We start from the raw sequence: 22,883 nt of genomic DNA on the forward strand, positions 1-22,883 counted from the left end.
ACCTATAACTTAGGTTTATTGCTGCATTGGCGACAAATTTTTGGGACAACCGGTGTATATTTAGATTTCTTCTATAAAAGTTACCCCATAGATAAAATTTCAATATTATCATTGTGTCTGTGTTCCATTTTATCCAGATTTTAGCTGAGAATAGAATCGGTTCAGCGGGAGCTAAAGCAGTCTGTGATCTTCTGTTATCAAATAAAACATTAGTTAACGTTGACCTAACAGGTAATTGTAGTTCTATAAATATATATACTTTACTTTAACGGAACACATTCAGTCAAGTGGCATGGTGTGATTTCGATTTCCTGTCTGCACCTGACATATAGAGTAGGGTCGTCTGTTCAACCTCTAGCGGGGATCACGTGGCTAAGTGGGTAGGAGGCTGGCTCGCTGAGCCTGGAGGTCGGGTGTTCGATCCCTGCATTGGCCGAGAAAGTTCATCCAGATTTTCCGGCGTGGTTTCCCCTTGTCAGTGATGCAGGACGGAGGGCCTGACAAGGACAGCTGCCTAGTCATTCGGATGAGATGAAAAACCGAGGTCCCGTGTACACATTGGCTTGGAATTCGATATAAGAGTATGTCGTAGCGCCGCTGCCCGGGCAAAATTTCCCTCATAGCACACTGTATGGCGTATGCCCGTCTTCATTAGCCCAGTTTAGGAGCAGAAAAGTAGGACGTTAAACCCCATTTCATTTCATGTTCATTTCAACCTCTACGCGGGAGCGAATTATTGAAATAAAATTCAAACATGTGTTACTCCCAAAAATGACCTAGTTTGTGTCATTTCTCTATGCTAGCTTGCGTGTAAGGATCTTTAGCATTTGGAGGAAACTGGGGAACCCTGAGAAAACCCACGACGTTGGACCGGTGACATTACTACTTGTCACATTCAAGCAATGAATCAACCAACAAGAAACATTTGGAAATATAAGATTAAGGACTCCTAGGGAGACCTATTATATTCGTTAAGTATTTACGTATTTAATCAGTATATTTATTTCCATGACAGGTAATAGAATAGATGATAAGACAGCTGTCTGTTTTCATGAAGTATTATTAGTAAGTATGCTTACTGGATATACTTAAGGATTACTTATACAAGAGCTAAATCGGCCTATTGCAAGTCTTTTGTTAAAGGGCCAATCTCGATCATATTTTGGAGAATAAAACTGCTTAATTTTGTGTTAAAGACCCTTAAAATCTTAGGGCCGAGCAACTAACTCAATATATTATAGGTGATAAGTTTTCAAACAACTTAAACCCGTCAGTCTTCATCTGGAAATTGAGACCGGTGTCCCAAGCTGTATTATACGGTGTCTGGATAAAATAAGACTTTTATTTTATAAAAGTAACGTGTATGTGAAATTTACCTTTCGTTATCATGTACATGTACAGCACGTGGGCCATGCACTGTATAGACCTCTAAAGGAACGGCAATAGCTTATCAGGTCAACCAACGAAAAAATTGACCCGAAATCTTAAAAGGGTTAGATGTCCGGATAAGCAGTTTTGACGTTCACGTCGAAACGCTTCATTATTTTGAGCTGAAATTTTTTCGGCGTTTAAATTTCATACGTACACGGAGTTTTATTTCTGAGACTCTGTTCAAAACGGGATCAATTTTGTAAATCATCGGATGGCTGAGATATTGAATGGATTAGAGCGCCAGTGCCACATAATCGGTTAACGTTTAAATGGGCGTCACTCTTTAAATGGACTGACAAACGAAACTTCATTTATCACCATAACCATGGTGCTTGAAAATCGTATATTGTTTGTCGAAACTTTGTCACTAATAACTTTGTCAGAATAAAGTAGTCTGATTGAAATTTTCAATATATTCTTTTTCTATGATCTATTTTTGAACTATTATACCAAGAATAATGTAGTTTGATTGAAATTTTTAATATATTAATTTTTTATGATCTATTTTTGAACTATTATAGCAAGAACGCCCAACTCTCTATCTAATTCGTACATAATGAATCACACTCCTGAGACCTATGATATAACCGTTCAATATCGTTATCACTTCCGGTTTAATTAAATTTGACGGACCGATTTGTTTTGAGAGATTTTAATTTTTCTATATTTTACGTCTGTAGATTTAGATTTAATCGATTGTTCTCAATCGTTGACAAGCACAGACGCCTGTAACGTGGAAAATATTTAAAAAATAACATCAAACTATGACTTAGTTGGTACTCGATTGAACGTTCCGGAATTGAATTCCTTCAATCCCAAAAATAGTGACAATTGAGTAAAAAGGTGGATTTCGGGCTACAACGCATGCGTCGACTGAATAAGTTAATATCGCAACCAACCATGCAGCCGAAACCTTTTAATTACGTCACGATTCTACTCACACCACCTCCGTTGTCGGGACTAACAGAACTGTTACAGAACTGAATTCCGCGTTACTCGATTGCAATTCTGTCAATTCGGGACGTTCTGGACTGTGAATCGAGCATCCCCTTTAAGTATATGTCTAAAGTCCGTTACGTCCATATATGTAAGCGAGATTATCAAACAACTGGTCTGATTCCGGTTCCTAACTTAGGGCAAATAACTCGTCCGAAACCGTTTCTTTTTCAGTAGATATCATAATACCAAGGTGAGAAACGATTTGTTTTCTACAATTTATTTATTAGGGATTTTTTTTTCTACAGAAAAATCACACTCTTAAACGACTCCATCTCAGTTACAATCGTTTTGAAGAAAATGGTGCCAAATATTTCAAAGAAGCTTTAATGGAGAACGAATCTCTGGAAATCCTTGATTTAAGTTGGAACCATTTTAGTACCCGTGGCGCCGTATTATTAGCCGAGGGGCTACAGGTATGAAATACATCAATCAATCACCGCTATCAATCAAAAAGCTAATTTAAACAGACTTCTTGGGCGTTTATTCAATAATTTAACAGATTTTATTCAATAAATTCAATAAAGTATTCGTTTGGGTATGGCCAGAACTTGACAAGATTTCAAGTTATTACCAATGCTATAAATAAATAACCCAGCAACCGAGACAGCCATTCTATCATGGACGTAATTTATAATTATTTTATCGATGGCCTACAACTGGATTCTCGAATAAATTGATTATAATTTTAGCAAATATTAATTCTGCTTTTAATTTACTTTCTAATTTATTTATTTTATTTTACATAAATTCTGTTGTAATTCTTATTTCACATTTGATTTTATTGTACATTTGATTTTATTGTAAATTTTATTGTATTCTAAAATTTTATTCTAAACTTTTATTGTAAATTTTATTGTAAATTTTATTGTAAATTTTATTTTTCAGGAAAATGTTGGGTTGAAATATTTCTACATAGCTATGTCTGGATTAGGTCGAGATGGGGCCGAGGCAATCGGAAAAGCTTTAAAAAATAATAGAACTCTTCTTGAACTCGACATAAGTTACTCCAGAATTCCGGCTGATGGCGTGTGTCACTTAGCTTCCGGTATTAAAGAGAATGATGTCTTACAAGTCTTAAAGGTGCGTAATTTAAAGGATTATTATTTTTTTTCTTTTAGCTTTTTTTTAAGAGATTAGCTTGTTTACTAACTAAAATGAAATGTCATAATTAAGGATAATGTGTGCGATGAGGGAAATTTCACAATTTTTTACTGAGACACAGTAATGAAAAAATATGTCCCATGGGAAACAGAGGGGACACCATCTTAATTTGGGTAAATAGTAAGCTTATCAACTTTTATATGACGATTTGTCTTTGTTGAAATAGTAGTCTATAAATATGGCCAGGGTTGAGATACAGACTATTTTGTATTCACTGTCAACAAAAAGAAACTGAAAGTAGTACACATGCCGACTTCCAGCCATAAACAGCTCACATATTCCTGGGCCGTCACCCATGAAACAAGGGCCAATGCTATTTTTAGTCCTTCTTACCCCTTTCTGTTTTCCCGCTTTTGCACGGCGATCTTTTGGTGTAGAATTGAAGGAAAGGGTTTGAATATACATTTTATAACCGGTTTTGGTGAATAATTATAATTTTGAGACGGAAGGATACAAAAGTTAAGCGGTTGGTTAGGTTGAAATGTAAGGCGGAAAATTGCATGTTTACCTGTCTCTTCTTCAAGCTTGTGTATCTCAAGATTTTCATGATGAACCTCATACGTGCTTTTGGGTAAGAGGTTGCCACATGTTGCTCGATCTGGTAGAAAGCGTTCTACCCAACGAAAATTTGGGAAAAGGTTAGAGCCGATCTAAGAGACGAGAATTAACATTAAAGTCAGTGGGGAAAATCATTGGTGATCTGTGGCCAGCCAGAATTTAATCGTATTGAGTTTGCCCATCAATAATAACACACCAGATCAACCCAATTCAACTTTATATATTTTTAATGTCAATGTTGGTTTATATACATACCGATGAAATATCGAAACTTTATCCGTTTTCAAACGATGTTGCTTGAATGTGGGTTGGGTGAACACATGGTCTAACGCGTGTGCTTAGGCCAATAGTTCTACCATTGAGTCAAATGACGTTGTTTTGATCCCAAGCTTGTAGGGTTGTCTTCCCACGAACCTGGGTTTCTCTGGGTCCTCCGGATTTTCCCACCTGCTAGGGATCCTTATGCGCATGCAGATTATTGAAATAAAATTGTACCATATGTTAATCCCGAATTGACCTAGTTTGTATCAAGTTGTATCTCTATCGCTCTCTCTAGAACTTTCCAGACTAATGTGGTCACATTCAATTGTCATTTGTGAATGATTTGTCTGCCAGTAGGATCCCGTGCCGATTATCCCCCTTTAACGGACGTGTTTATTAATATGGAAAATAATCCAGTAGAATAGATGTAATTAACCTAATTAAAATGGAAGCTTGTTGTTAGCGTTCTGGTCACATTGTAAACTAATCCCAGCTCTTCTGCTGTAATCACGACCACATTAAGACTGAATTCTTGGAGAAATCTATCTGTCCATTTGCCTGGCACCATATAACTGGTCTATCAAGCGAATATTGGAAAAGACTTAGTTTTCTACAGCTCTATTCAAGAAAAAAAATCCTTTAAGTAATCGTTAGTAAAGATTTGATATTGTTCCTCTGTTTACTTCCACTTTAACACAAACTTCTTAAAGGTACGCTTACACAGCTAAACGGTAACCTTGACATCGATTTCCTACACTCACAGGCAATAAACCGCTTTGATTAAGTTCCAAATAAGTTTGGAATTACTTTGATCTGACGTATTAGCGATGGTACAAGATGCATAAGATTATATTTTCGTTTCGAAATATAAAGCGAAAGTAGATTTGTTCACTAATTATTTTTTTATTGGCTAAAACTATCTACACCAAATAAGTTATGTGTGAACATCGGCTGTGTATGAGGGTCTAAATTTGAATTGGATAGATACCCACTTCACAAAATAAATCAATACATCAAATTTGATTAAATCGACTATAAGATATGTAGTTTTCACAGGGTTTTCATTTTAACAAAACATATTGAAAATAAAATTGAAAATGTGATATCAGTTTATTTGGGTGCGTTTACTGTTTTAAATAATTCGTAAGTAGACCGATAACGTTATCGTGACCTATTACCGTGACTTTATCATAATCCATAGATGGATCACTTACCGTTTCGATTTCCCATCCGAATGATTACACACACCTTTGCCAGATCCTCTGTCCTGAAATCTGACAAGGGGAAACCTGACCGGACAATCCCGAAAAAAAACCTTGGCTAACACCGAAATTGAATTGGGAGATACTAATTGTAGACTGGTCGGGGAGGTTCGTAAATTTCCAGAGTCCACAATGGCGGCTTTATATAATGAGTATTTTGGGGAATACTAACCCTAACCCTTTTTGAAGACTGAACATGGATCCAATTTACCCTTTACCACTCTAAAATGGGTTGTGTTAAACGCTTATTAATCAAACGGTTAGTTGGTATGCATACATCGATGATAGTAAATAACTGGACCTTAAAAGTACTCTCTTTATTTAGTCTTTACCAATCTCCGCTTTACCCATCACATCTTCAGAACAGACAAAGCCGGCCTTAAATTGTTTACCTCTTTAATAGATGCTTCCTGTGAATCGCCATTTTACCGATAGATTAGGGTTTAAAAAACAGTGGAAGCGGTAAATAACTCTCCGTGTTATTAACTCCCAAATCTCTTGTCTCATTACTTTCTAATAGTTTAGGGTCAAAAGAAGAATTTTGTCGAAAATCAAATAAAAAGGATGTCTATTTAGTGTCGGAATTTCCATTATCTCACCAGGAAATTGTCGAAAATAAAAAGAAAGTGATGTAATCGAACTAGACCACGTTTTCTTTTGAAAATATTGAAATTGAATTCGCGATTTCCCCAAGAGAACGAGCAGTAAATCGACAATTTGAGATATTTTATGACTAAATCCATGTTATATTAAAATTGAAAAACAGATAACACTAGAACCAGACCACGTTTAATTTTTTAGTAAATAATTGAATTCCTGATATTAAGAAGGACAACATGAGAGGGTATGGGCGTCCTTTTCGATAGAAATTGAGTTTGCTGATCTAAGATTAATGACACTAAGCCAACAGTTTTTTCCAAAAGATCAAACATAAACAGTATTTGAAATGTACGTTAGTTTGTTCAGAGTTAATTTAAATGAAATAGCGGATCTTGCTTTAACATACATTCATATGAAAGGTTAAAATTTAACAAGTAAGTGTCATCGTACTATGACGTCATGGCAGCTATCTTGTATGACTAGTTTCATGGGCCCCCAAGAACAACAACACCAAGATGAGTAGCGATTGGGGACCAGTTACTAGTCCAAAAGTAAATTTTTGAATCCATCACATAAGTTTCATAAAAGTACTACTTTGGATCACTTTGGTCTGTTCATGAATAAAACAGTGAAAGTCATGTAAACGTGTTTGTTGCGCCCCAGAGAAGTTTATAAAACATAGAAACTATATTAGGTTTATCTCGTCTTATTATAATGAACACATAACTTTTCTTAAGAATTCAAACTATCGATTATGCATCATTAATATACCTTTCAACATGCATAAATGTTTATATATATATCAAAAATCCCAAAAGAACGAAAAATTGGAATAAAAGTTAGTTTCAAACCAACAATATTAGATATTCATAAAGCCACTAATATTTCATATTATGATATGTTTAATTCATAGTTATCCAATGTTATTTAACCCCAGCCCCTCATTTATTCTAGATAATCACCAGTTAACTTGGTTTTTAAGGCACCATTTTTTAAAACGAAATGTCAGGAATCTGACACGTTACTGATCCGCATTGAGAAATGCCAACAACACGGGTAATTTGGCGAGTTGCCAATCGTCGATCAGTTATCGCTATGCCATGCACCCGGGTAATGTTTTCTTGTTTGGTTGCTGTTGATGGCCTTCCAGGATGCGGGTCATCGTCAAGACTCTATCTCTGCCATGCTTAAATTCCGCAGCCCATTTCTTTACTGTGGAAAAGGAAGGGACATCATCCCGTAAAGTGTAGACCATGTCGGCATGTATCTGTCTTGGGGTTGGTCCTTTCAGTTGCAGGTACTTGATGACTGCCCTACAGTCAATTTTTTTTTTCATTTATGGTGATTGCAATTGGTAGGTTCACAAGATGGTCTGGTACGAAGATACAGTTGCAGTTCTTATGTCTATGATTCATTCAATGATTGTACTTGTTGGTGGCAAAAGTTTGTTTCAACCTATTTGATCGATCCCTTTCAGGCTTATAACTTTTCAGCCTGCCCTCGTACATAATTATTTTATAAAATATTTTTCTGTTTACAGATGGGATTTAACCCTTTTGAGGCAGATGCTGCTATGTGTATGTTACGAGCTTTAGAGCAAAATGAAAGTAGTGCCATTAATTATTTAGACTTATCCGTGAGTACTTTCTACAATGTATCTTGATCATTTCACATTTTTAACATTTAAGCAAAACCGATAATTTAGATATAACCGTTAACAAATAAAAATAAAATAGGATTTAATTTCCTACTTTTCTGCACCGACTGGGCTCATGAAGAGGGGCGTACGCCTTACCGTGTGATATGAGCGAAATTTTCCCGGACAGCGGTGCTACAGCTTATACTCTTATATCGAATTCCATGACGAGACCTAGGTTTTTCGTCCCATCCGAACGACTGGAAGCTGTTCGTGTCAAGTCATCCGCCATGCACCACTGAATTTGGGAAACCGCGTTGGAAAACCCCAGGATGGAACCCTGACCTCCTGCTTAGTGAATCAGCGTCTTACTTATCGAACCACAACGACTCCCTATAATCCTTAACAAATACAACTTTTATATGACACAATTTAACTCCTTCATTCGATTGTGTTTTTCAGAACGTTCTTGTCAAAACGGAATTTACCGAACTACTTTCAAAGATAAGTGAAACCCGGACACTCCAGGTGATTTTTGATGGTGTTTTAACCGAATGTCAACATTCCAAAATACCTATTGAAGAAATGGTTAAATTTAGACAAGATCCAATAGGCGTGTTTAAAAATTACGTCACCAGTTCTGGGCTTTCTGTAACGGATATCTTTACGCCAGAGGAAAGCTGTGTATTACGTGAAGATGAATTTAGAAATATTTTAAAAGTAGGTATTATAAAAAATATTAACAGAGCCGGATTAACCTTGTGCGGGGGGGGGGGGGGCAATGGCAGCGTTGGGTCCAGTGCTGCGCGAAGCCCCCTGGTGGGTGTGGGGATCCTCCAGCACAAATTCTTTGAACAATAGATTCCATTTGGTGCATACTGAAGTATATTCTAGGCAATTAAAACGCAATTTAAAAAAAATAAAATTTTCAGAATCTAACTTAGAATCTCTCGATCATCCAATGGAACTATTAAGCTAGGACTGGACCCAAAATGGCATCTAGAGTATCTGTTAATGGGACTTTTCTTATAGCCTTGTTTTGTTTCGACATCGGTAGAGTTATTACTGGAACAAGAAGTGCATATTTGTTTTTGTCCAACTAATTGCAGTATCCACTTTTAGTGTGCTCATGCTTGCAGTTATTAAGCATTATAATGTGTGTGCGATCAATCAATTGAATCAGAAAATCTTGAAGAAGGCAGTAGGTTACGCAACAACTCATTTCGCCCAACCATCTGATAATTTGATCATCTATTTCAGAATGTAAATGAATTGAATCTTACTAAAGAACAAGTGAAAGTTTTGTGTAAAAAGTTAAGTGTGAACGGTATAATAGATTTAAGGTTAGTATGAGGCATAGTCAATCTGATTAGAAATAAAATGGGGTTTAACGTCCTAGTCTGCCTTGCAGTGGGCTATAATAAGGGAAATTTAGTCCAGACAGCGGCATTTAAGCCTACTTTTCGTCGAATGCCAACAGTCAAGGTTTCTTTTACATGCATGCCAACGTGTTTACGAGATCTGGGTTTCCGTCCCATCCGAGCGATTAAACGCTGTTCCTTGTCAGGACCAACATCCTGTAGTACCGACAAAAGGAAAACTCGCGGAAAAATCCCGAGGAACTTTCTTGGCCAACACGGAGTTGAAACCGGGACCCCCTGGTTATTGAATCAGCAACCTAGTCTGATTAGAATCAGATGTTTCCGTCGTTTTCTTCCTTTTATAATCCTGAATTTTATATTTCGCTTAACATCTGACAAGTTTTATCACTGTTACGTGCAAACATCCAATGAAACAAAACTCTCCCATTGTTAGTTTTCATCTATTTCAAAACGCTCTGATGTCTCGTGCATACCTCTGACTGGCAGCCGCTCGAAGAAAATGGTTACATTTTATGTAGTGCAGCAGATCAGAACCATACAGATGAAACGAAATACAGATTTTTAAATTTTAATTAGATTGATATCATAATTCCTAGAAATTTTAGCCTATAACGTGAAACGTTTTCTCAATGGCGAAAGCTTCTGTTTGGGTTGTTTGTGTTTTTGCTTTTGGTCTATGTTTTTAGGGGAAGGGGTAATTGTGCGCATCATACCATCTAGTCAACCCTGTAGAAGTTTCTTCTAAAAGATGGGATTTCAAACTCTACATGTGTCTTCATATTGCATTAGTGGAATGCATGGGGTAACCTGTAACATATTTGGGGTTGTTGACACAAATAAAGAAGACCGTTCTACTTCTGTCCTAGTTCGTTCTATCTTTATTTATCGCCAAATAGAAATGCGCAGTTTAGACGCTTATCATTTTGTGGGCCCAGGATTAAAATTTAAAAGATAAGTATCAAAAGCACCATTCATGGTAGGTTAATCGTCGTATACGTAATGACAGATATGGTAGTTACCACCCTTGATTAGAACAAGAAATCTGCAGCTCTGCACTCATGCTATCTTTGAACATACGATTCGTTGTTGGTATAATTAAATATTTAAATATTTCCTGCATCTTATCATTTAGTGATTTGAAGAATAAACACACAACATGTTATGTGTACAGACATGGTCAGTTGTGTTACTCTACGATCTTAATGAAAACCAGCCAAGGATACTTGGCTGGGTTACTGTGACTACAATGGGTCTTAGTTTTTGCAAAAAACGTTTTTGATCACCCAGTTCACTGCCCTTATCGGCTTGTTTTGTTGCTTTGTTTTTGTTTTGTCTTCCAAATCAGAGAGAACCGGGATGTGCTTTAAAACATTACCTTCATTGGACAAACTACTTATCGCATGTCTCCACGCATGTACAAAAATAAACTTCATTGTTATAATCATAGAAATATATAAATATATATTTCTATGGTTATAATTACAATGAATCGACGTTACAATCCATCACAATTAAATTCAGTTATTTTTGAAATATTTATTAATTATTCATCACAAAAACAAATTAGAAGCATTTAATAGGGAGTGTTCCGTGACATACAATATTAGACAAACCAGACACAGACATTTCAAAATGTCAAAGTTCGCGGTATTAAGGAAAATTCCAGGTAAAGATCATTGTAAAAAAGACTTGGCTACTTCTAGATCAAAGCAAAGGATCCATAGCAGAGTTGGAGACGAGCTTCTTGACGAACCTGTCTACATCCTACCCGCATGGGCAGAGCAGCGACATCGTTTATTTCCAGCGAGCAATAGACTTTGTCGGGTCATTGCTGTGTTTTAATCCCTGGTCAGTTGGGAAGATGTAGTCACCCAAAAAAGACACAAAGTTCGTCGTAAGAGTCAATTATGTCCAACAAATTTCTTTAGTGATCATTTTCAAGCTACTCAATATTTCCGGACAAGTTAAACATAGATTATGAAAGAGCTAAATCTGTCTATTGCAGGTGTTTCTTTAGGCCTGAAATGTTATCTACATCATTAATTAGACATTAATTAACCAATCCAGACCATAATCAACTCTAGATGACATCGCTAGCCTGTGATCTTTACTGGATTATGAGCCGATTTACAACATAACTTTCCTTCACGATTTAACGATTAAATGCAATCTAATTCAAATATAGATCTATATTTCATTTCGTTTTTTATACTATCGATGGCCTACACTACATGTAGATCTAACAAGTTATAGTGGGAGTTCACGTTCTATGACGTCAGGTACCAAGCAAGCAACATTTGACCCGATTACGTCAGTCATTCGATTAACCAATTAGCGACCGCCATGAACTACTTTTGCTTTGTTTTGATTTCTATTGCCGCTAATGTCTACCCACAGTTCCGCTCAAAAAAGGTCAAACGCTCGATTCGACAGACCATTTGATTGGCTGACTCCTCATTTCAAGCAGAACACGAGTTAAATAACAACGCTTCCAGATCCAAGTGTAGTAAAGACAAGTAAAATCGAAATTTTGAACTATAAAAACGAAACGAAATTGGATCTGTGTTTTAATCAGATTGGATTAAACGGATAATCGAGACTATGCTGTTTATCGTACTGACTTTAGTAATGATAATCAAGGCTAGCCGGAAATTTCAACCGCTTAGTTCCCGGTTCATAGTGGATCAATTTGAATGAAATTTTCAGCAAATTGCCTTTACATTATCTAGTTTTTAACTTCTTACATGACTATGAATTCATTTGATCGACAGCATATACTTTAATTTTCCTTAAAGCAAGAATTTCATATTTTTAAGTTATATTTTTAAAATGTATTAAAATAAAGCCTTAAAATAGATGGTCTCTATAAACAATCCTACCTTGTTAAAGAATAATCCTATAATTCACTACTGTCAGTTGAGAAATTGGCAAAAATATCATTTTCAACTTCAAATCCAAACGTTTGAAGATAGCTATTCCATGGGGGGGAATAGAAAAGCAAGGAGGAAATTGTGATATTACTTCCGGTGTGAATGATTTTTAAGTGTGAGAATGATACCTATGATCGTATAATAGTAAGTTGACAACCTATTAAGCAAAAGACATAGAAATAATTTTGTTTTCTTAGAAAATATGAAATTCTCGCTTTAAACCCATTCTTCGTTTTATTTTAATTTTCTGGAATATTTTTGCAAGAAAAGACTATTAAAGAGAACACAATAGTTTTATTTTTGGTGGTTAATGTTTAGTGAAGTATGGAAGCCTCATAATGAATAGGAATTATTCATTTTAAAACAAATCCCCTTAAAATGTTAATAAAAACGTTAGCACTAATACATGTACACATATAGTAAGAAGAATTTTGAGATAACGAAGTTATTTTAAATTTGCAGAGATTGTTCTTTAAGAAACAAGAATAGAGCTACATACAACCGACTCTCGAAGACAACGATCCTTTCTAGGCCACCCACTGCCGGATTAAGGCTCTGCTAGCCCCAAGGCACATTTTGATAGGTGGCCTGAAAATACAGATATGTTGGGCTCATTGACAAAAGGAATTAAGTTAAATTTAGCAACAGAATTGGCTTCCCTAGTCATATCAGCTTGTTTTTGACAATCTTTGGTGGCTCTCTTTTAATCCGACTGAATCTATACCCGGAGATTTTCTAATTAAATAATCGATATGGTTACATATAAGCGTGGATTCAGTTATGAAAAAATTAGATATTTTCCGAAAAATATAAATGACTATCAGCGGTTTGAAGTAACTATGCAATGCATAAGATCTGATACCATGGATGACATAACAATTTACACTAGATCAACCATTTTCCAAAATGGTTTCAAGAAATCGAAAGTAGGAAGATTGTTTTGTCTTGTTGGGTTTTTTATCATCAATATCGATTATGATCTCACAGAACATTTTCATTAATAATTTGATTTATGTAATTGTACATGCTCCAATCATCTTTTATACGGTTTTGTGGTTTATAAAGAAATGAAGGTTCCAGTTCTTTTGAGAATAGGGGGGTTGGATGGCCTAATGGTTAGCACGTGCGTGCTGTATCATAAGGCCTATCATTGTGTCAACTGGCGTGGTTGCACGTGACAAGGAGTAGGGTCGCCTGTCCAACCTCGTGGGGTTTTTTCAGGGTCCTCTGGTTTCCTTCCACTGCTAAAGACCTCTACGTGCAAGCGAATTATTGAAATAAAATTAAACCGTATGTTAGTCCGGAAATGACCTAGTTTGTGTCGAGTGAACGTTAAACCCCACACCCTCTCTCTCTCTCTCTCTCTCTCTCTCCCTCTCTCTCTTTTGAGAATAAATGTCATCCTGTTTTTCTTTGATAACCAGCGTCGTTATCGTTTGTACCGTTTAACCAGAGTTTCAGATATCACCCAGATTCACAGATTCCGCTAGAGCAATCTTCTACTTTCGTGTTTTTGATGTAAGTGGCTTTGTAATATTTGAACTCGTAAATAACAAAAATGGCGATAGCCTTAGGTAACTCTCAACTTAAGAATGAGTGAAAGTGTACAATCTTCAACCATTGATATAGTGAATGGCTTCTTGACGTTAACTTAGTTGACAGAGTCCTACAGGGCATAGAATTTCTCCCCATTCATATTCCTTCGATGAATGAAAGTTTCTGAATACCCGTTTGCCACTTGATCATGATCTGTAGGATATTGGAAAACGGCGAGTCAATCCACGGGCATTTCAAGTGACCGCTGCTAGTCATTACTGATATGTTTATCCCGAATCTTGTTTATTAGACTTCAAGATAGAGTGTTGAAAGAGTGAAACTAAGTGAAAAGATATTCCTTTTCACCATTTTAATCATGTATTTATGCGATAACACCATGATCTAAATTAACCCCTGAAGAGATAAAATTAAGCAAATTAAGTTCACTGATCGTATATGAAGCTTTGGAAATTTTCGGCTTAATGTAGATATGTGATATTAGCTTTAGTGAAAATGTCAATATTGGTGAAAAATAGCGCCAGTGTTTATCGGAAGCAGGAAAGTAATTACTTTTCTTCTCACTGTGACTTCGAATTCTTGTTAGAAAATACTCAAGTATCATGAACTTATGGAATGGATAGTTTTGAATCAGTGTACCTTAGCATTTAATTCATGGAGGTTTGTGTTATTAGTTTCGATCAATAACAATACTCTTGCTAATTATACTTTACCCGATTCTTAAAGCGATTCTTAAAGCTTGTATACACAGTGTCATTGGCCTTACCTATTCCAAAGGGTGAACCACCGTAATGGCGATGAACTTAAATGCATACCGACATTTTCGCACCAAGAAAGAAGCTTTAAAAACAACTTCAGAAACTTGTAGAGAAGTTACTTTCTTTATCTATGAAGGGAAAACTTCAACCTTATTGTCGACCTGTGTTCGCCGTGCCATACTTGTATTTTAACACATTTTTGTATTGTAAAATTATTTTGTCAAAATATTGTTACTTTTTCTAAAAGGGCCCGAAAAGCTCAATGCAGCCTTTAAAAAACACACGATTTACTAATTAACAAAGTGAAGGTTATTGCGTTATCAATAATCAAAAGGGGACATTTTATTGTTCATTATATTCTGGAATATTGCCGGAACAGTGCTTACTTCGAACTGATTACTGCTTTATCGATAGCAAAATTATCCACGGCGCCCATTATTTTAAGTTCTTCGTGAATAATTCATATTAGTTCATTTTTAAGCTATTCAAGGGTTGACCACCAGCCATGAGTTAATGATAATGATTACAGTAAATAAGAGAATGATTTATACATGCCACTGACCGTTATATGTCTGGACATTAGCTCAACTCACCGTAAACACACCCGTTTAGTTTCATCAGATAAATACTTTTACTTCTTGATAAAGATTTAGAGTCGTATGTGCGTTTATCAATGTTCTTGTAGCCAATTCAATTCGTTATATATTTGCACACAAGAGTACGGCGTAGTTAACATTTATTCATTTTTCTGTTTTAATTTTTACAATGACAATGATTTACTCTTAAGATCATTATCCTACTTTGTATTACCCTATAATAGTAGGGCCATCTTCTGTTCATTATTATTAAAGTATAGACCAAAGGGGAGCCGTGGTGACTCAGTGAATAGGGTGCTAGCTCGCTATAAAAGGGCGACCTGGTATTTTTCGGCGTAGTTTTCACGTCAATGGTGTAGGACGAACATCGTTTAGTCGTGTGAGGGGGATGAAATATCAAGTTCCCGCGTACACATTGACGTGCACGTAAAAGAAGCCTGGAGTGTTGGAATTTTAGTAGTTATAACACTACTGTCCGGGCAAACTATTTGTCATAACACACTTAATGGCGAATGCCCGTATTAATTATCCCGATTGATGCAAAACTGTAGGATCGTCAATCCCATTTCATTTATATAAACCAAAAACGGCATCAATCAATTTGACAAATGATTTATGATTTACCATATTACTGATCATATATTATTTAAAATGTAAACCTGGATAATTGCAAAGTACATTTTCTTAAAGACAACCAATTTGTCTGTGTCAGTCTAGAGGTTAAGAAAGCCATGCATGAAGCACTTTCTCCGTGGTCATCATTCAAAAGTTTTCCTGCGACAGCATGATATATTGACTCTTACTGAACCCTTATTATGCGGAAATCTGATATGCATATGTTTACCTCCGGGTTGACCATTCTTGTTCGGAGAATTTTTCGAAATATGGCGTTCCCACAAATGTATTTAGGGAACAGGGTCCTAACCGTTCACATATATTTATAAAGTCAAAAATAGGAATTATAATACTGTAGTCAATTTTGTATCAAGCTCTATATAGAAAATACCTTCATGTAGAATGGGTTGTCTGGTAAACCAAAAAAAGGTATAATGGCAATAAGAATTCAATAAAAACTAATGACCATAACTTATAAGTTGTATTGTCGAAACATCATTAATTTAGCTTTTTATTAAATCATTATCATTAGAGTTTGCATAAATAATGTTTTATTTTTCAGTCAATTCGATGAACAAACAGAAGAAGAAGATGGTTCCATTAAAGCATAAAACAAACATACAGTTCATTTATTATTAAATAAATTAAGACTTTGCAAAAAGATTTGAATATACCTATCTATAGGACTATTTTTGTTTGAATATTGGATGGAGCATTTTAAAATAAATTTTAAAAAAAACTGCTGTATTTTAACACTGACGAAATGAGATGTACTTGTCAAATAAAATAATTGGTTGAATTGCGTAGTTTGTGTTAATGCCAGCAGACAGTTTTGCCACGGTGTAAATATAGGGAAGGGTTATTACAAACAAAATACAGTAATGATTGTCGATCGCCGAGAGGCCAACACAACTTACATGTAGATAGTAATTGTTGGTAACTACGGTTTTTCACTTCTATGTTAAGAATGTTCAATTTCAGTGTTCTGGGCCCCCAACGGAGTAGTTGGGGGCGAGAGGTTCAAAGCGCTGTAGAGCCTAAGATTAGTTATATATACAAGTGTTCAATTACCCAGGGTAACAAGGAGTAGGGTCGCCTCCGTTTACTCCGGTTTCCCCCTACTTCTAAAGTCCAGAGTTTGCAAATGATACCGTTTTAGAATTTTGTTGAATATGAAATATAACGCATTTAACCGTCCTCATAGTCATTCGAAATCTAATCGGCGTCAAAAGAGACCCTAAAAGAAACGAATTACTTCCCCTGTTAGACTAGATAACCAGACTCGCTTCTTCGTCACCTCTTTTCTAACTTGTATATTAAATTCAGAAGAGCGTCGTGACGTAGGAACATACCCAATATCATTTTAGCAAGCTATCCCATCTACCATCGTAATTACTATATCTACAAATGAAATGAAATGGGGTTTAACGTCCTAGTGCTCTGCTTCGACTGGGCTTATGAAGACGGATTAAGCTACAACACATGTGCATTCCCTAGCCACGCACGGTCATTCACTATTTGCCAGGAAGGCAATTATTTTCTAATTAGAACTCTTTTGAAGCGGAATAGACCATTAGGTTGTTGCCCGTTATCGTATATGCCCCCTCTGGTACAATAACAGATTTAGATGAAGATACGCCTTAGGCTATTACACTTCAGACCCCCCCCCCCACACACACACACACACACACACTCACTCACAACCCCCCACCTTCCCGAATAGAGTAAGATGAAATTGGGTTTTGAACATAATTGAGAACGATGACATATGCTTAAGACTAGGCCTACTGTAGGTTAAAATATCCGTTATAACCCTCGGCTCTGCTCAAAACATACTTTCTTCTACCTTATGGGTGGATGAAGGGGGGGGGGCATAATTGAAATAGGCTAAGGCCTCTCTTCATTTCTTTTGCTCAAGTTTTACTCAAATTGCAATTACTTGATGCTTGCACCCATTTAAATATACATTATGGGAGATTCGATAACGAGTTGGAAGTTCTCACTATAATACATGTAGTTAAAAAACAGATAACGTAAAGGCAATTTGCTGAAAATTTCATTCAAATTGATCCAATATGAACCGAGAAAAAAGCGTTTGAAATTTCCGATGAGCCACCATCATCATTATTAAAGTCAGAAGATAAACAGCATAGTCTCGATTATCCATTTAATCGTCAAATCGGGAAGGAAAGTTATGCAGTAAATCGGCTCATAATCCACTAAATATCGCAGGCTAGCGATGCCATCTAGAGTTGATTATGGTCTGGATAGGTTAATTAATGTCTAATTAATAATTTAGATAACATTCCAGGCCTAAAGAGAAAGACCTGCAATAGACAGGTTTTGCCCTTGCATAATGTATGTTTAATCTCTATAATTCAGAAGAATATTCTATATTAAAGACTATAGGTTTAGTTTTACCCAGACTTGAGCCCATGGTAAAATATGTATTTGAAAGTAGTATAGCAATACAGCTTACTTTTGAAATACGTCAACCCAGTTTTGTATTTAAAGATGTAGGGTGAGTTGTGGGGACCTTAACATTGGGCATAGTAACATTTATTAAAACTAAAACAAACGCAGAACAAAACATGTTTGTATAATTGGTCATTATTTTGGAATAACTTACAGTTAATCATGTTTACTTCTACAGAGAGGCGCCTAAAACCCAGCAACAACATGTTTAGTGTTATTAATTGGATGTAAAATTCCATATCTCTAGAATAATTGGGGATATGACTGTTTATTTATGTCATATGTAATTAAGTCTTTGTACACCAAAACTTTCAAAAAAATTATTAACATTATAACATTTTTAAAAACATAATTCAGTTACCTCATCCTATTCAATACGAATTTTTAGATTCCTAACTGATGTGTCAGATACACCCAATGACCATGTGTAGTCACAGATAAACGAAGACAAATGTAGTTTGATTTTATTTCGATTTAATGTAAATCTAAAAGTGAAATGTGCATGTAAGGCTGTTTGCCTAAATTGGATCAGTACGCGGACCAATTACATGGATGAGTAGAATTAGTGCAGTGTTATTCTATCAGATATTTGCCCAGCTTTAGTTGTGTATATTGGTGCGTAAACGCATCTTTTATCATCAGCCATGCGACTCATGCATTTATATTGAGTCTGTGGTATCTTTGGGTTCATGGTCTGGGAGACGAAATTGAAATTCTTATAATAATCTAGAGTATCACTCGTAATTTGTTAGCTCCGAGATCTTGCGAGCTGAAATCAGTGTTCATTAAGATTTTGTTTGTTGTCAATATAGGATAGAAACGGCCTTTAAAACCATGTAGTAACTCGTATAACATGATATTCCTGTATTACATGCGTAGTCGTGCATAAAACTGATATCACAATCAAGTCCTTCACTGATAGAATTCCAGTTTACCGAATGGAAATGAAATGGGTTGTAAATGTCCTTCCGATCTGCACCAACCAAGCTCATTAAGACGGGCATAATCCATGCAATGTGCTAAAAAGAAAAGTTTTACCTGGACAGCGGCACTAACGCCTATTCTTATTTCGAATTCCTACCGTCAAGGGCTCTTTTACGTGCAAACCAACATGTACACGGGACCCCAGCTTTTCGTATCATCGTAACGACTAGACACTGTTTCTTGCCCGCACCACTGACAAGTGGAACCAACGTCGGAAACCCCCGAGAAACTTTCTCGGGCAACACCGGCAGCGAACACGAAACCTCCAGACTGGTGTTTAACGCCTGATTCACTGGACCACAACGGAACCCCTTCAAAATTTACAGGGCCTTCGAAACTATTTAACATACAATTCCTATATTTTCTCTCGTGTTAAATCTTCTAGTTCAGTATTTCTGAGATGATGTCAGGGGATATTACTGACAAGCAAATTAATAAGGGGATATGTAATTGACTTATACCGGCTAATGTGAAAGAAGGGTTTATCTACCTCGTCTTATAATTTCTCTTCGTCCAAGTAAACATGTCGTTATACTGGATAATGAGGATTAGGGACGAAACGACGAGATCCTAATATCTTAGAAACATACCATATAACTATTTTAGATCGATAAACTGCTAAAGTTATCAATCGAGACATCTTCCTCTACATTGTTTTCTGGAATTTGTTTGGAACCAAATTAACAAGATATGGAAATATAAACATTTCACTGAAATCAGCAGTAAAATATCTCAAGGTAACCAAATTCTGCTTTAAGACACCTGTTGGAGTCTCACTCAAGTATTTTTAATTTCTAAGATTTAACGCATCGTGATTAAAAGAAGATGTTTTGTACCATTTTTTAAAATTTTTAAAATTTAAATTATTTATCTTTCGGTAATTGTCTATGGTGTATATCCAGTCAATCTACTTATAGACCTGGGGCCCGTTTCACGAAATTTTAACTAAGATAAAATCCAAATTTTAGTAATTTGATTGGATAATATTAGGTAGATTTTAGTGCTTAGCCAATCAAAATTGAAGTATCTACTGAAATTTGGATTTTATCTTTAGTTAAGATTTCGAGAAACAGGGCCCTGAAACTATAATTTAAGTGTTATTATTTTCATAAATTTGGATTCTTCGAATCCATGTGGATTTAAATCCATTACATCTATCATGAAATATATTGGGGGAGACAAATTATCACATATGGGACACGATAAACCAGAGTTCAACAGTGACTGTTTTATAATGGCGATAAGGCCTTTCATTGAGTCAACTGGCGTGGTTTCGAATCCCCGGTTGTACGTGACAAGGAGTATGGTCGCCTGTCCAGCCTCGTGGGTTTTCCCCGGGCACTCCTTTTCCCCCCCCCACTGCTAAAGACCCCCACGCGCAAGCGAATTATTGAAATAAAATTAAACCATATGTTAGTCCCTAAATGAACTAGTTTGTGTTGAGTGGACGTTAAACCCTATTTCTCTCTATATATAATGGCGATGGTTCCCTTCGGTGATAGTTTTCTTGTAAAATGCAAGATTTAGATATTTTGAAATCAGTTATGGCATATAAAAGCAAGTTCAAACAGTCTGATGGCAAATCTTCCCAGAGGCTACGAATCTTGATAGCAAGTTCCAGACTCAAAGACTAGAATCGCCTGTATTCTTCTGATAAATCAAGCGAACAGCATACTATGATGTACCTATGATAGATATGGTATATCCTTGTAATCGCTAATAGCAGGTCTCCCAGACGTCGTTCAAGATTGATTTGTAGGATTTTACATATTGCAATTCATAACCGCGTGCTAACATACATCAAAGAGATGATACGAGTGGTCATTTGAATACCAGAAATGGCTTTCAGACATCGGGAGCAGGAAATTATATCTTTGAGTCATGGTCAAAGCCAATTGATCCGTACTCAAGAGGTTGGTGCCTAAAGATACCACAAAAGGGACATGCTTAAACGTGTAATTTATGGACAGTTAGATGATGGTATATTCATGATGACCACAGCCTAAATTTACTAATATGCTAGATTGCCAACCGCAGAATGTGTAATTAACTGAACGGGTTGTATTGAACTGGTATAATGCGCCCATAGAAATTACTAAATGTGAAAATATCTATAGCCCCGTGCGAAGTAGACTGCTCCAGGGTGACGATTTTACGCAATTATAATTTAAGCCATTGCGTGATAATATGTAAAGATGGTTTGGAAAATTATCGCGGACAACAAGTTCAAATAAATATGAGTAATCAAAATATGCAAAACTGTTTATACATTACAAACTCGTGTTGGCTTGGCATAGAAATATTAGCCAAATAAATCAGACTAATTTTTTTCGCATTTAATACCAGCCTTAGCAAATAAATGGATTATCATATACATGTAGATAGATCTATGTCCAACATATTCGTGCTATTAATTTGTGCTTAATTCCCTTAACATTGGTTTTTTACTTCGTGGTAATTGTGGTTCGTGATTTATCTGTTAAGCTTTGGACATAGTTTATTATTAGATGTTGTTTGTTATCTACTAGGGTGTTTTTAAATGATTTTTCTGTACTGAAATAAGTTATTGAGACAATAAGGATTGTGTGATGTAGTTGATTTCTTGTCTAATTCTATATTAAATAGGGTATATTTGGGATGGGTTCACTAATTGTTTTTGATGACTTCGCTTAGAAGACGATTAGCCTTAGGGATAGATTAGCCATGCTATAGCATGACTCCCACCTATTTTATCTGCTCCCATATCGTGCCGCAATCGGGGTTTCATAGGTGTAATAACGTATACAGTAATCCCATTGCTGATTACACCACTTTGCCTATATCGTTTTTAGGACTTCGAATTTTGTCTTATGGTTTGGATTGTTCGTTCTTGATTTTATTTTATTTGGCTTGTCAGTCCAAACATGATCTAGCTCTGTTGAGTGGACATTAAGCTCGAACACCACCACATTTCCGTGCCCTCCTAAACATCCGGGGACATTTTTTAGAATCATTATCAACGACAACTTTTGACGCCTGAAATGATATGAACTTCTTAACCCACACAACCATGGCCGTCTACGAAACATAAAAAAGCAAAATAAACTGCTCTGCCGGTTTAAAGGCAAAATGTATTATTCATTTGAAAGCGTAAAATATCGATACACTGAATTTAAACAGTGAAGACACCTCATAGACTAACAGTTACGTGTACTTTTACAAAAAAAGACGTGTTAAATCAATAAAGAAACCAACGTAAATCAATCACAATTGATTATATAATTGATCGATTTGAATGATTTTTGGATCATAAAGATATTTAATAAAAGTACCTTTAATTATTGTATGGTCTTCCTCTCTATATTTAACTTCTATTTTGACATTTAATCTGCAATAAATATAAAATGGTAAAACTATAAAACAAAATAAAATAACACAATCAAATAATTCTAAGTTAATTCTAAATTTATTCACGTACTACGCCTCGCAACATGGTATTTGCATAAATTGGTGCAGAATTGGCAACCATCACAATCAAAATGCTAGAGTGTGCTTGATAGGCCTATAACGTGCGCTTGTTCAATAAGCAGATGGCTCGGGCCTCGATAAAATTCCTCGGGAATCTGTTGCCTGATTTCCCTTTGTCAGCAGCATGGCAAGAAGAGGCGTAGATGCGTTCAGATTAGACAAGGTCTCGTGTAT

At 35.9% G+C, this 22,883-nt stretch overlaps 1 protein-coding gene across 3 annotated transcripts in view; it reads left to right on the forward strand.

Annotated features, from left to right (window-relative positions):
* LOC126822097 (leucine-rich repeat-containing protein 74A) overlaps positions 1–16,507 on the forward strand; it is a 33,006-nt gene extending 16,499 nt beyond the window's left edge. For all 3 annotated transcript variants that reach the window (XM_050550849.2, XM_050550848.2, XM_056101299.1), the window contains exons 5-12: positions 138–231; positions 1,016–1,065; positions 2,676–2,843; positions 3,316–3,510; positions 7,813–7,908; positions 8,371–8,628; positions 9,169–9,251; positions 16,306–16,507. In XM_050550849.2, coding sequence (XP_050406806.1) covers positions 138–231; positions 1,016–1,065; positions 2,676–2,843; positions 3,316–3,510; positions 7,813–7,908; positions 8,371–8,628; positions 9,169–9,251; positions 16,306–16,354 — 993 coding nt within the window. In that variant the 3' untranslated portion in view covers positions 16,355–16,507. The remainder of the gene's footprint in view (positions 1–137; positions 232–1,015; positions 1,066–2,675; positions 2,844–3,315; positions 3,511–7,812; positions 7,909–8,370; positions 8,629–9,168; positions 9,252–16,305) is intronic.
* Positions 16,508–22,883: the final 6,376 nt, after the last annotated feature.

This window comes from Patella vulgata, chromosome 5 (assembly GCF_932274485.2).
Source record: "Patella vulgata chromosome 5, xgPatVulg1.2, whole genome shotgun sequence".
Classification (NCBI taxonomy): Eukaryota; Metazoa; Mollusca; class Gastropoda; family Patellidae; genus Patella; species Patella vulgata.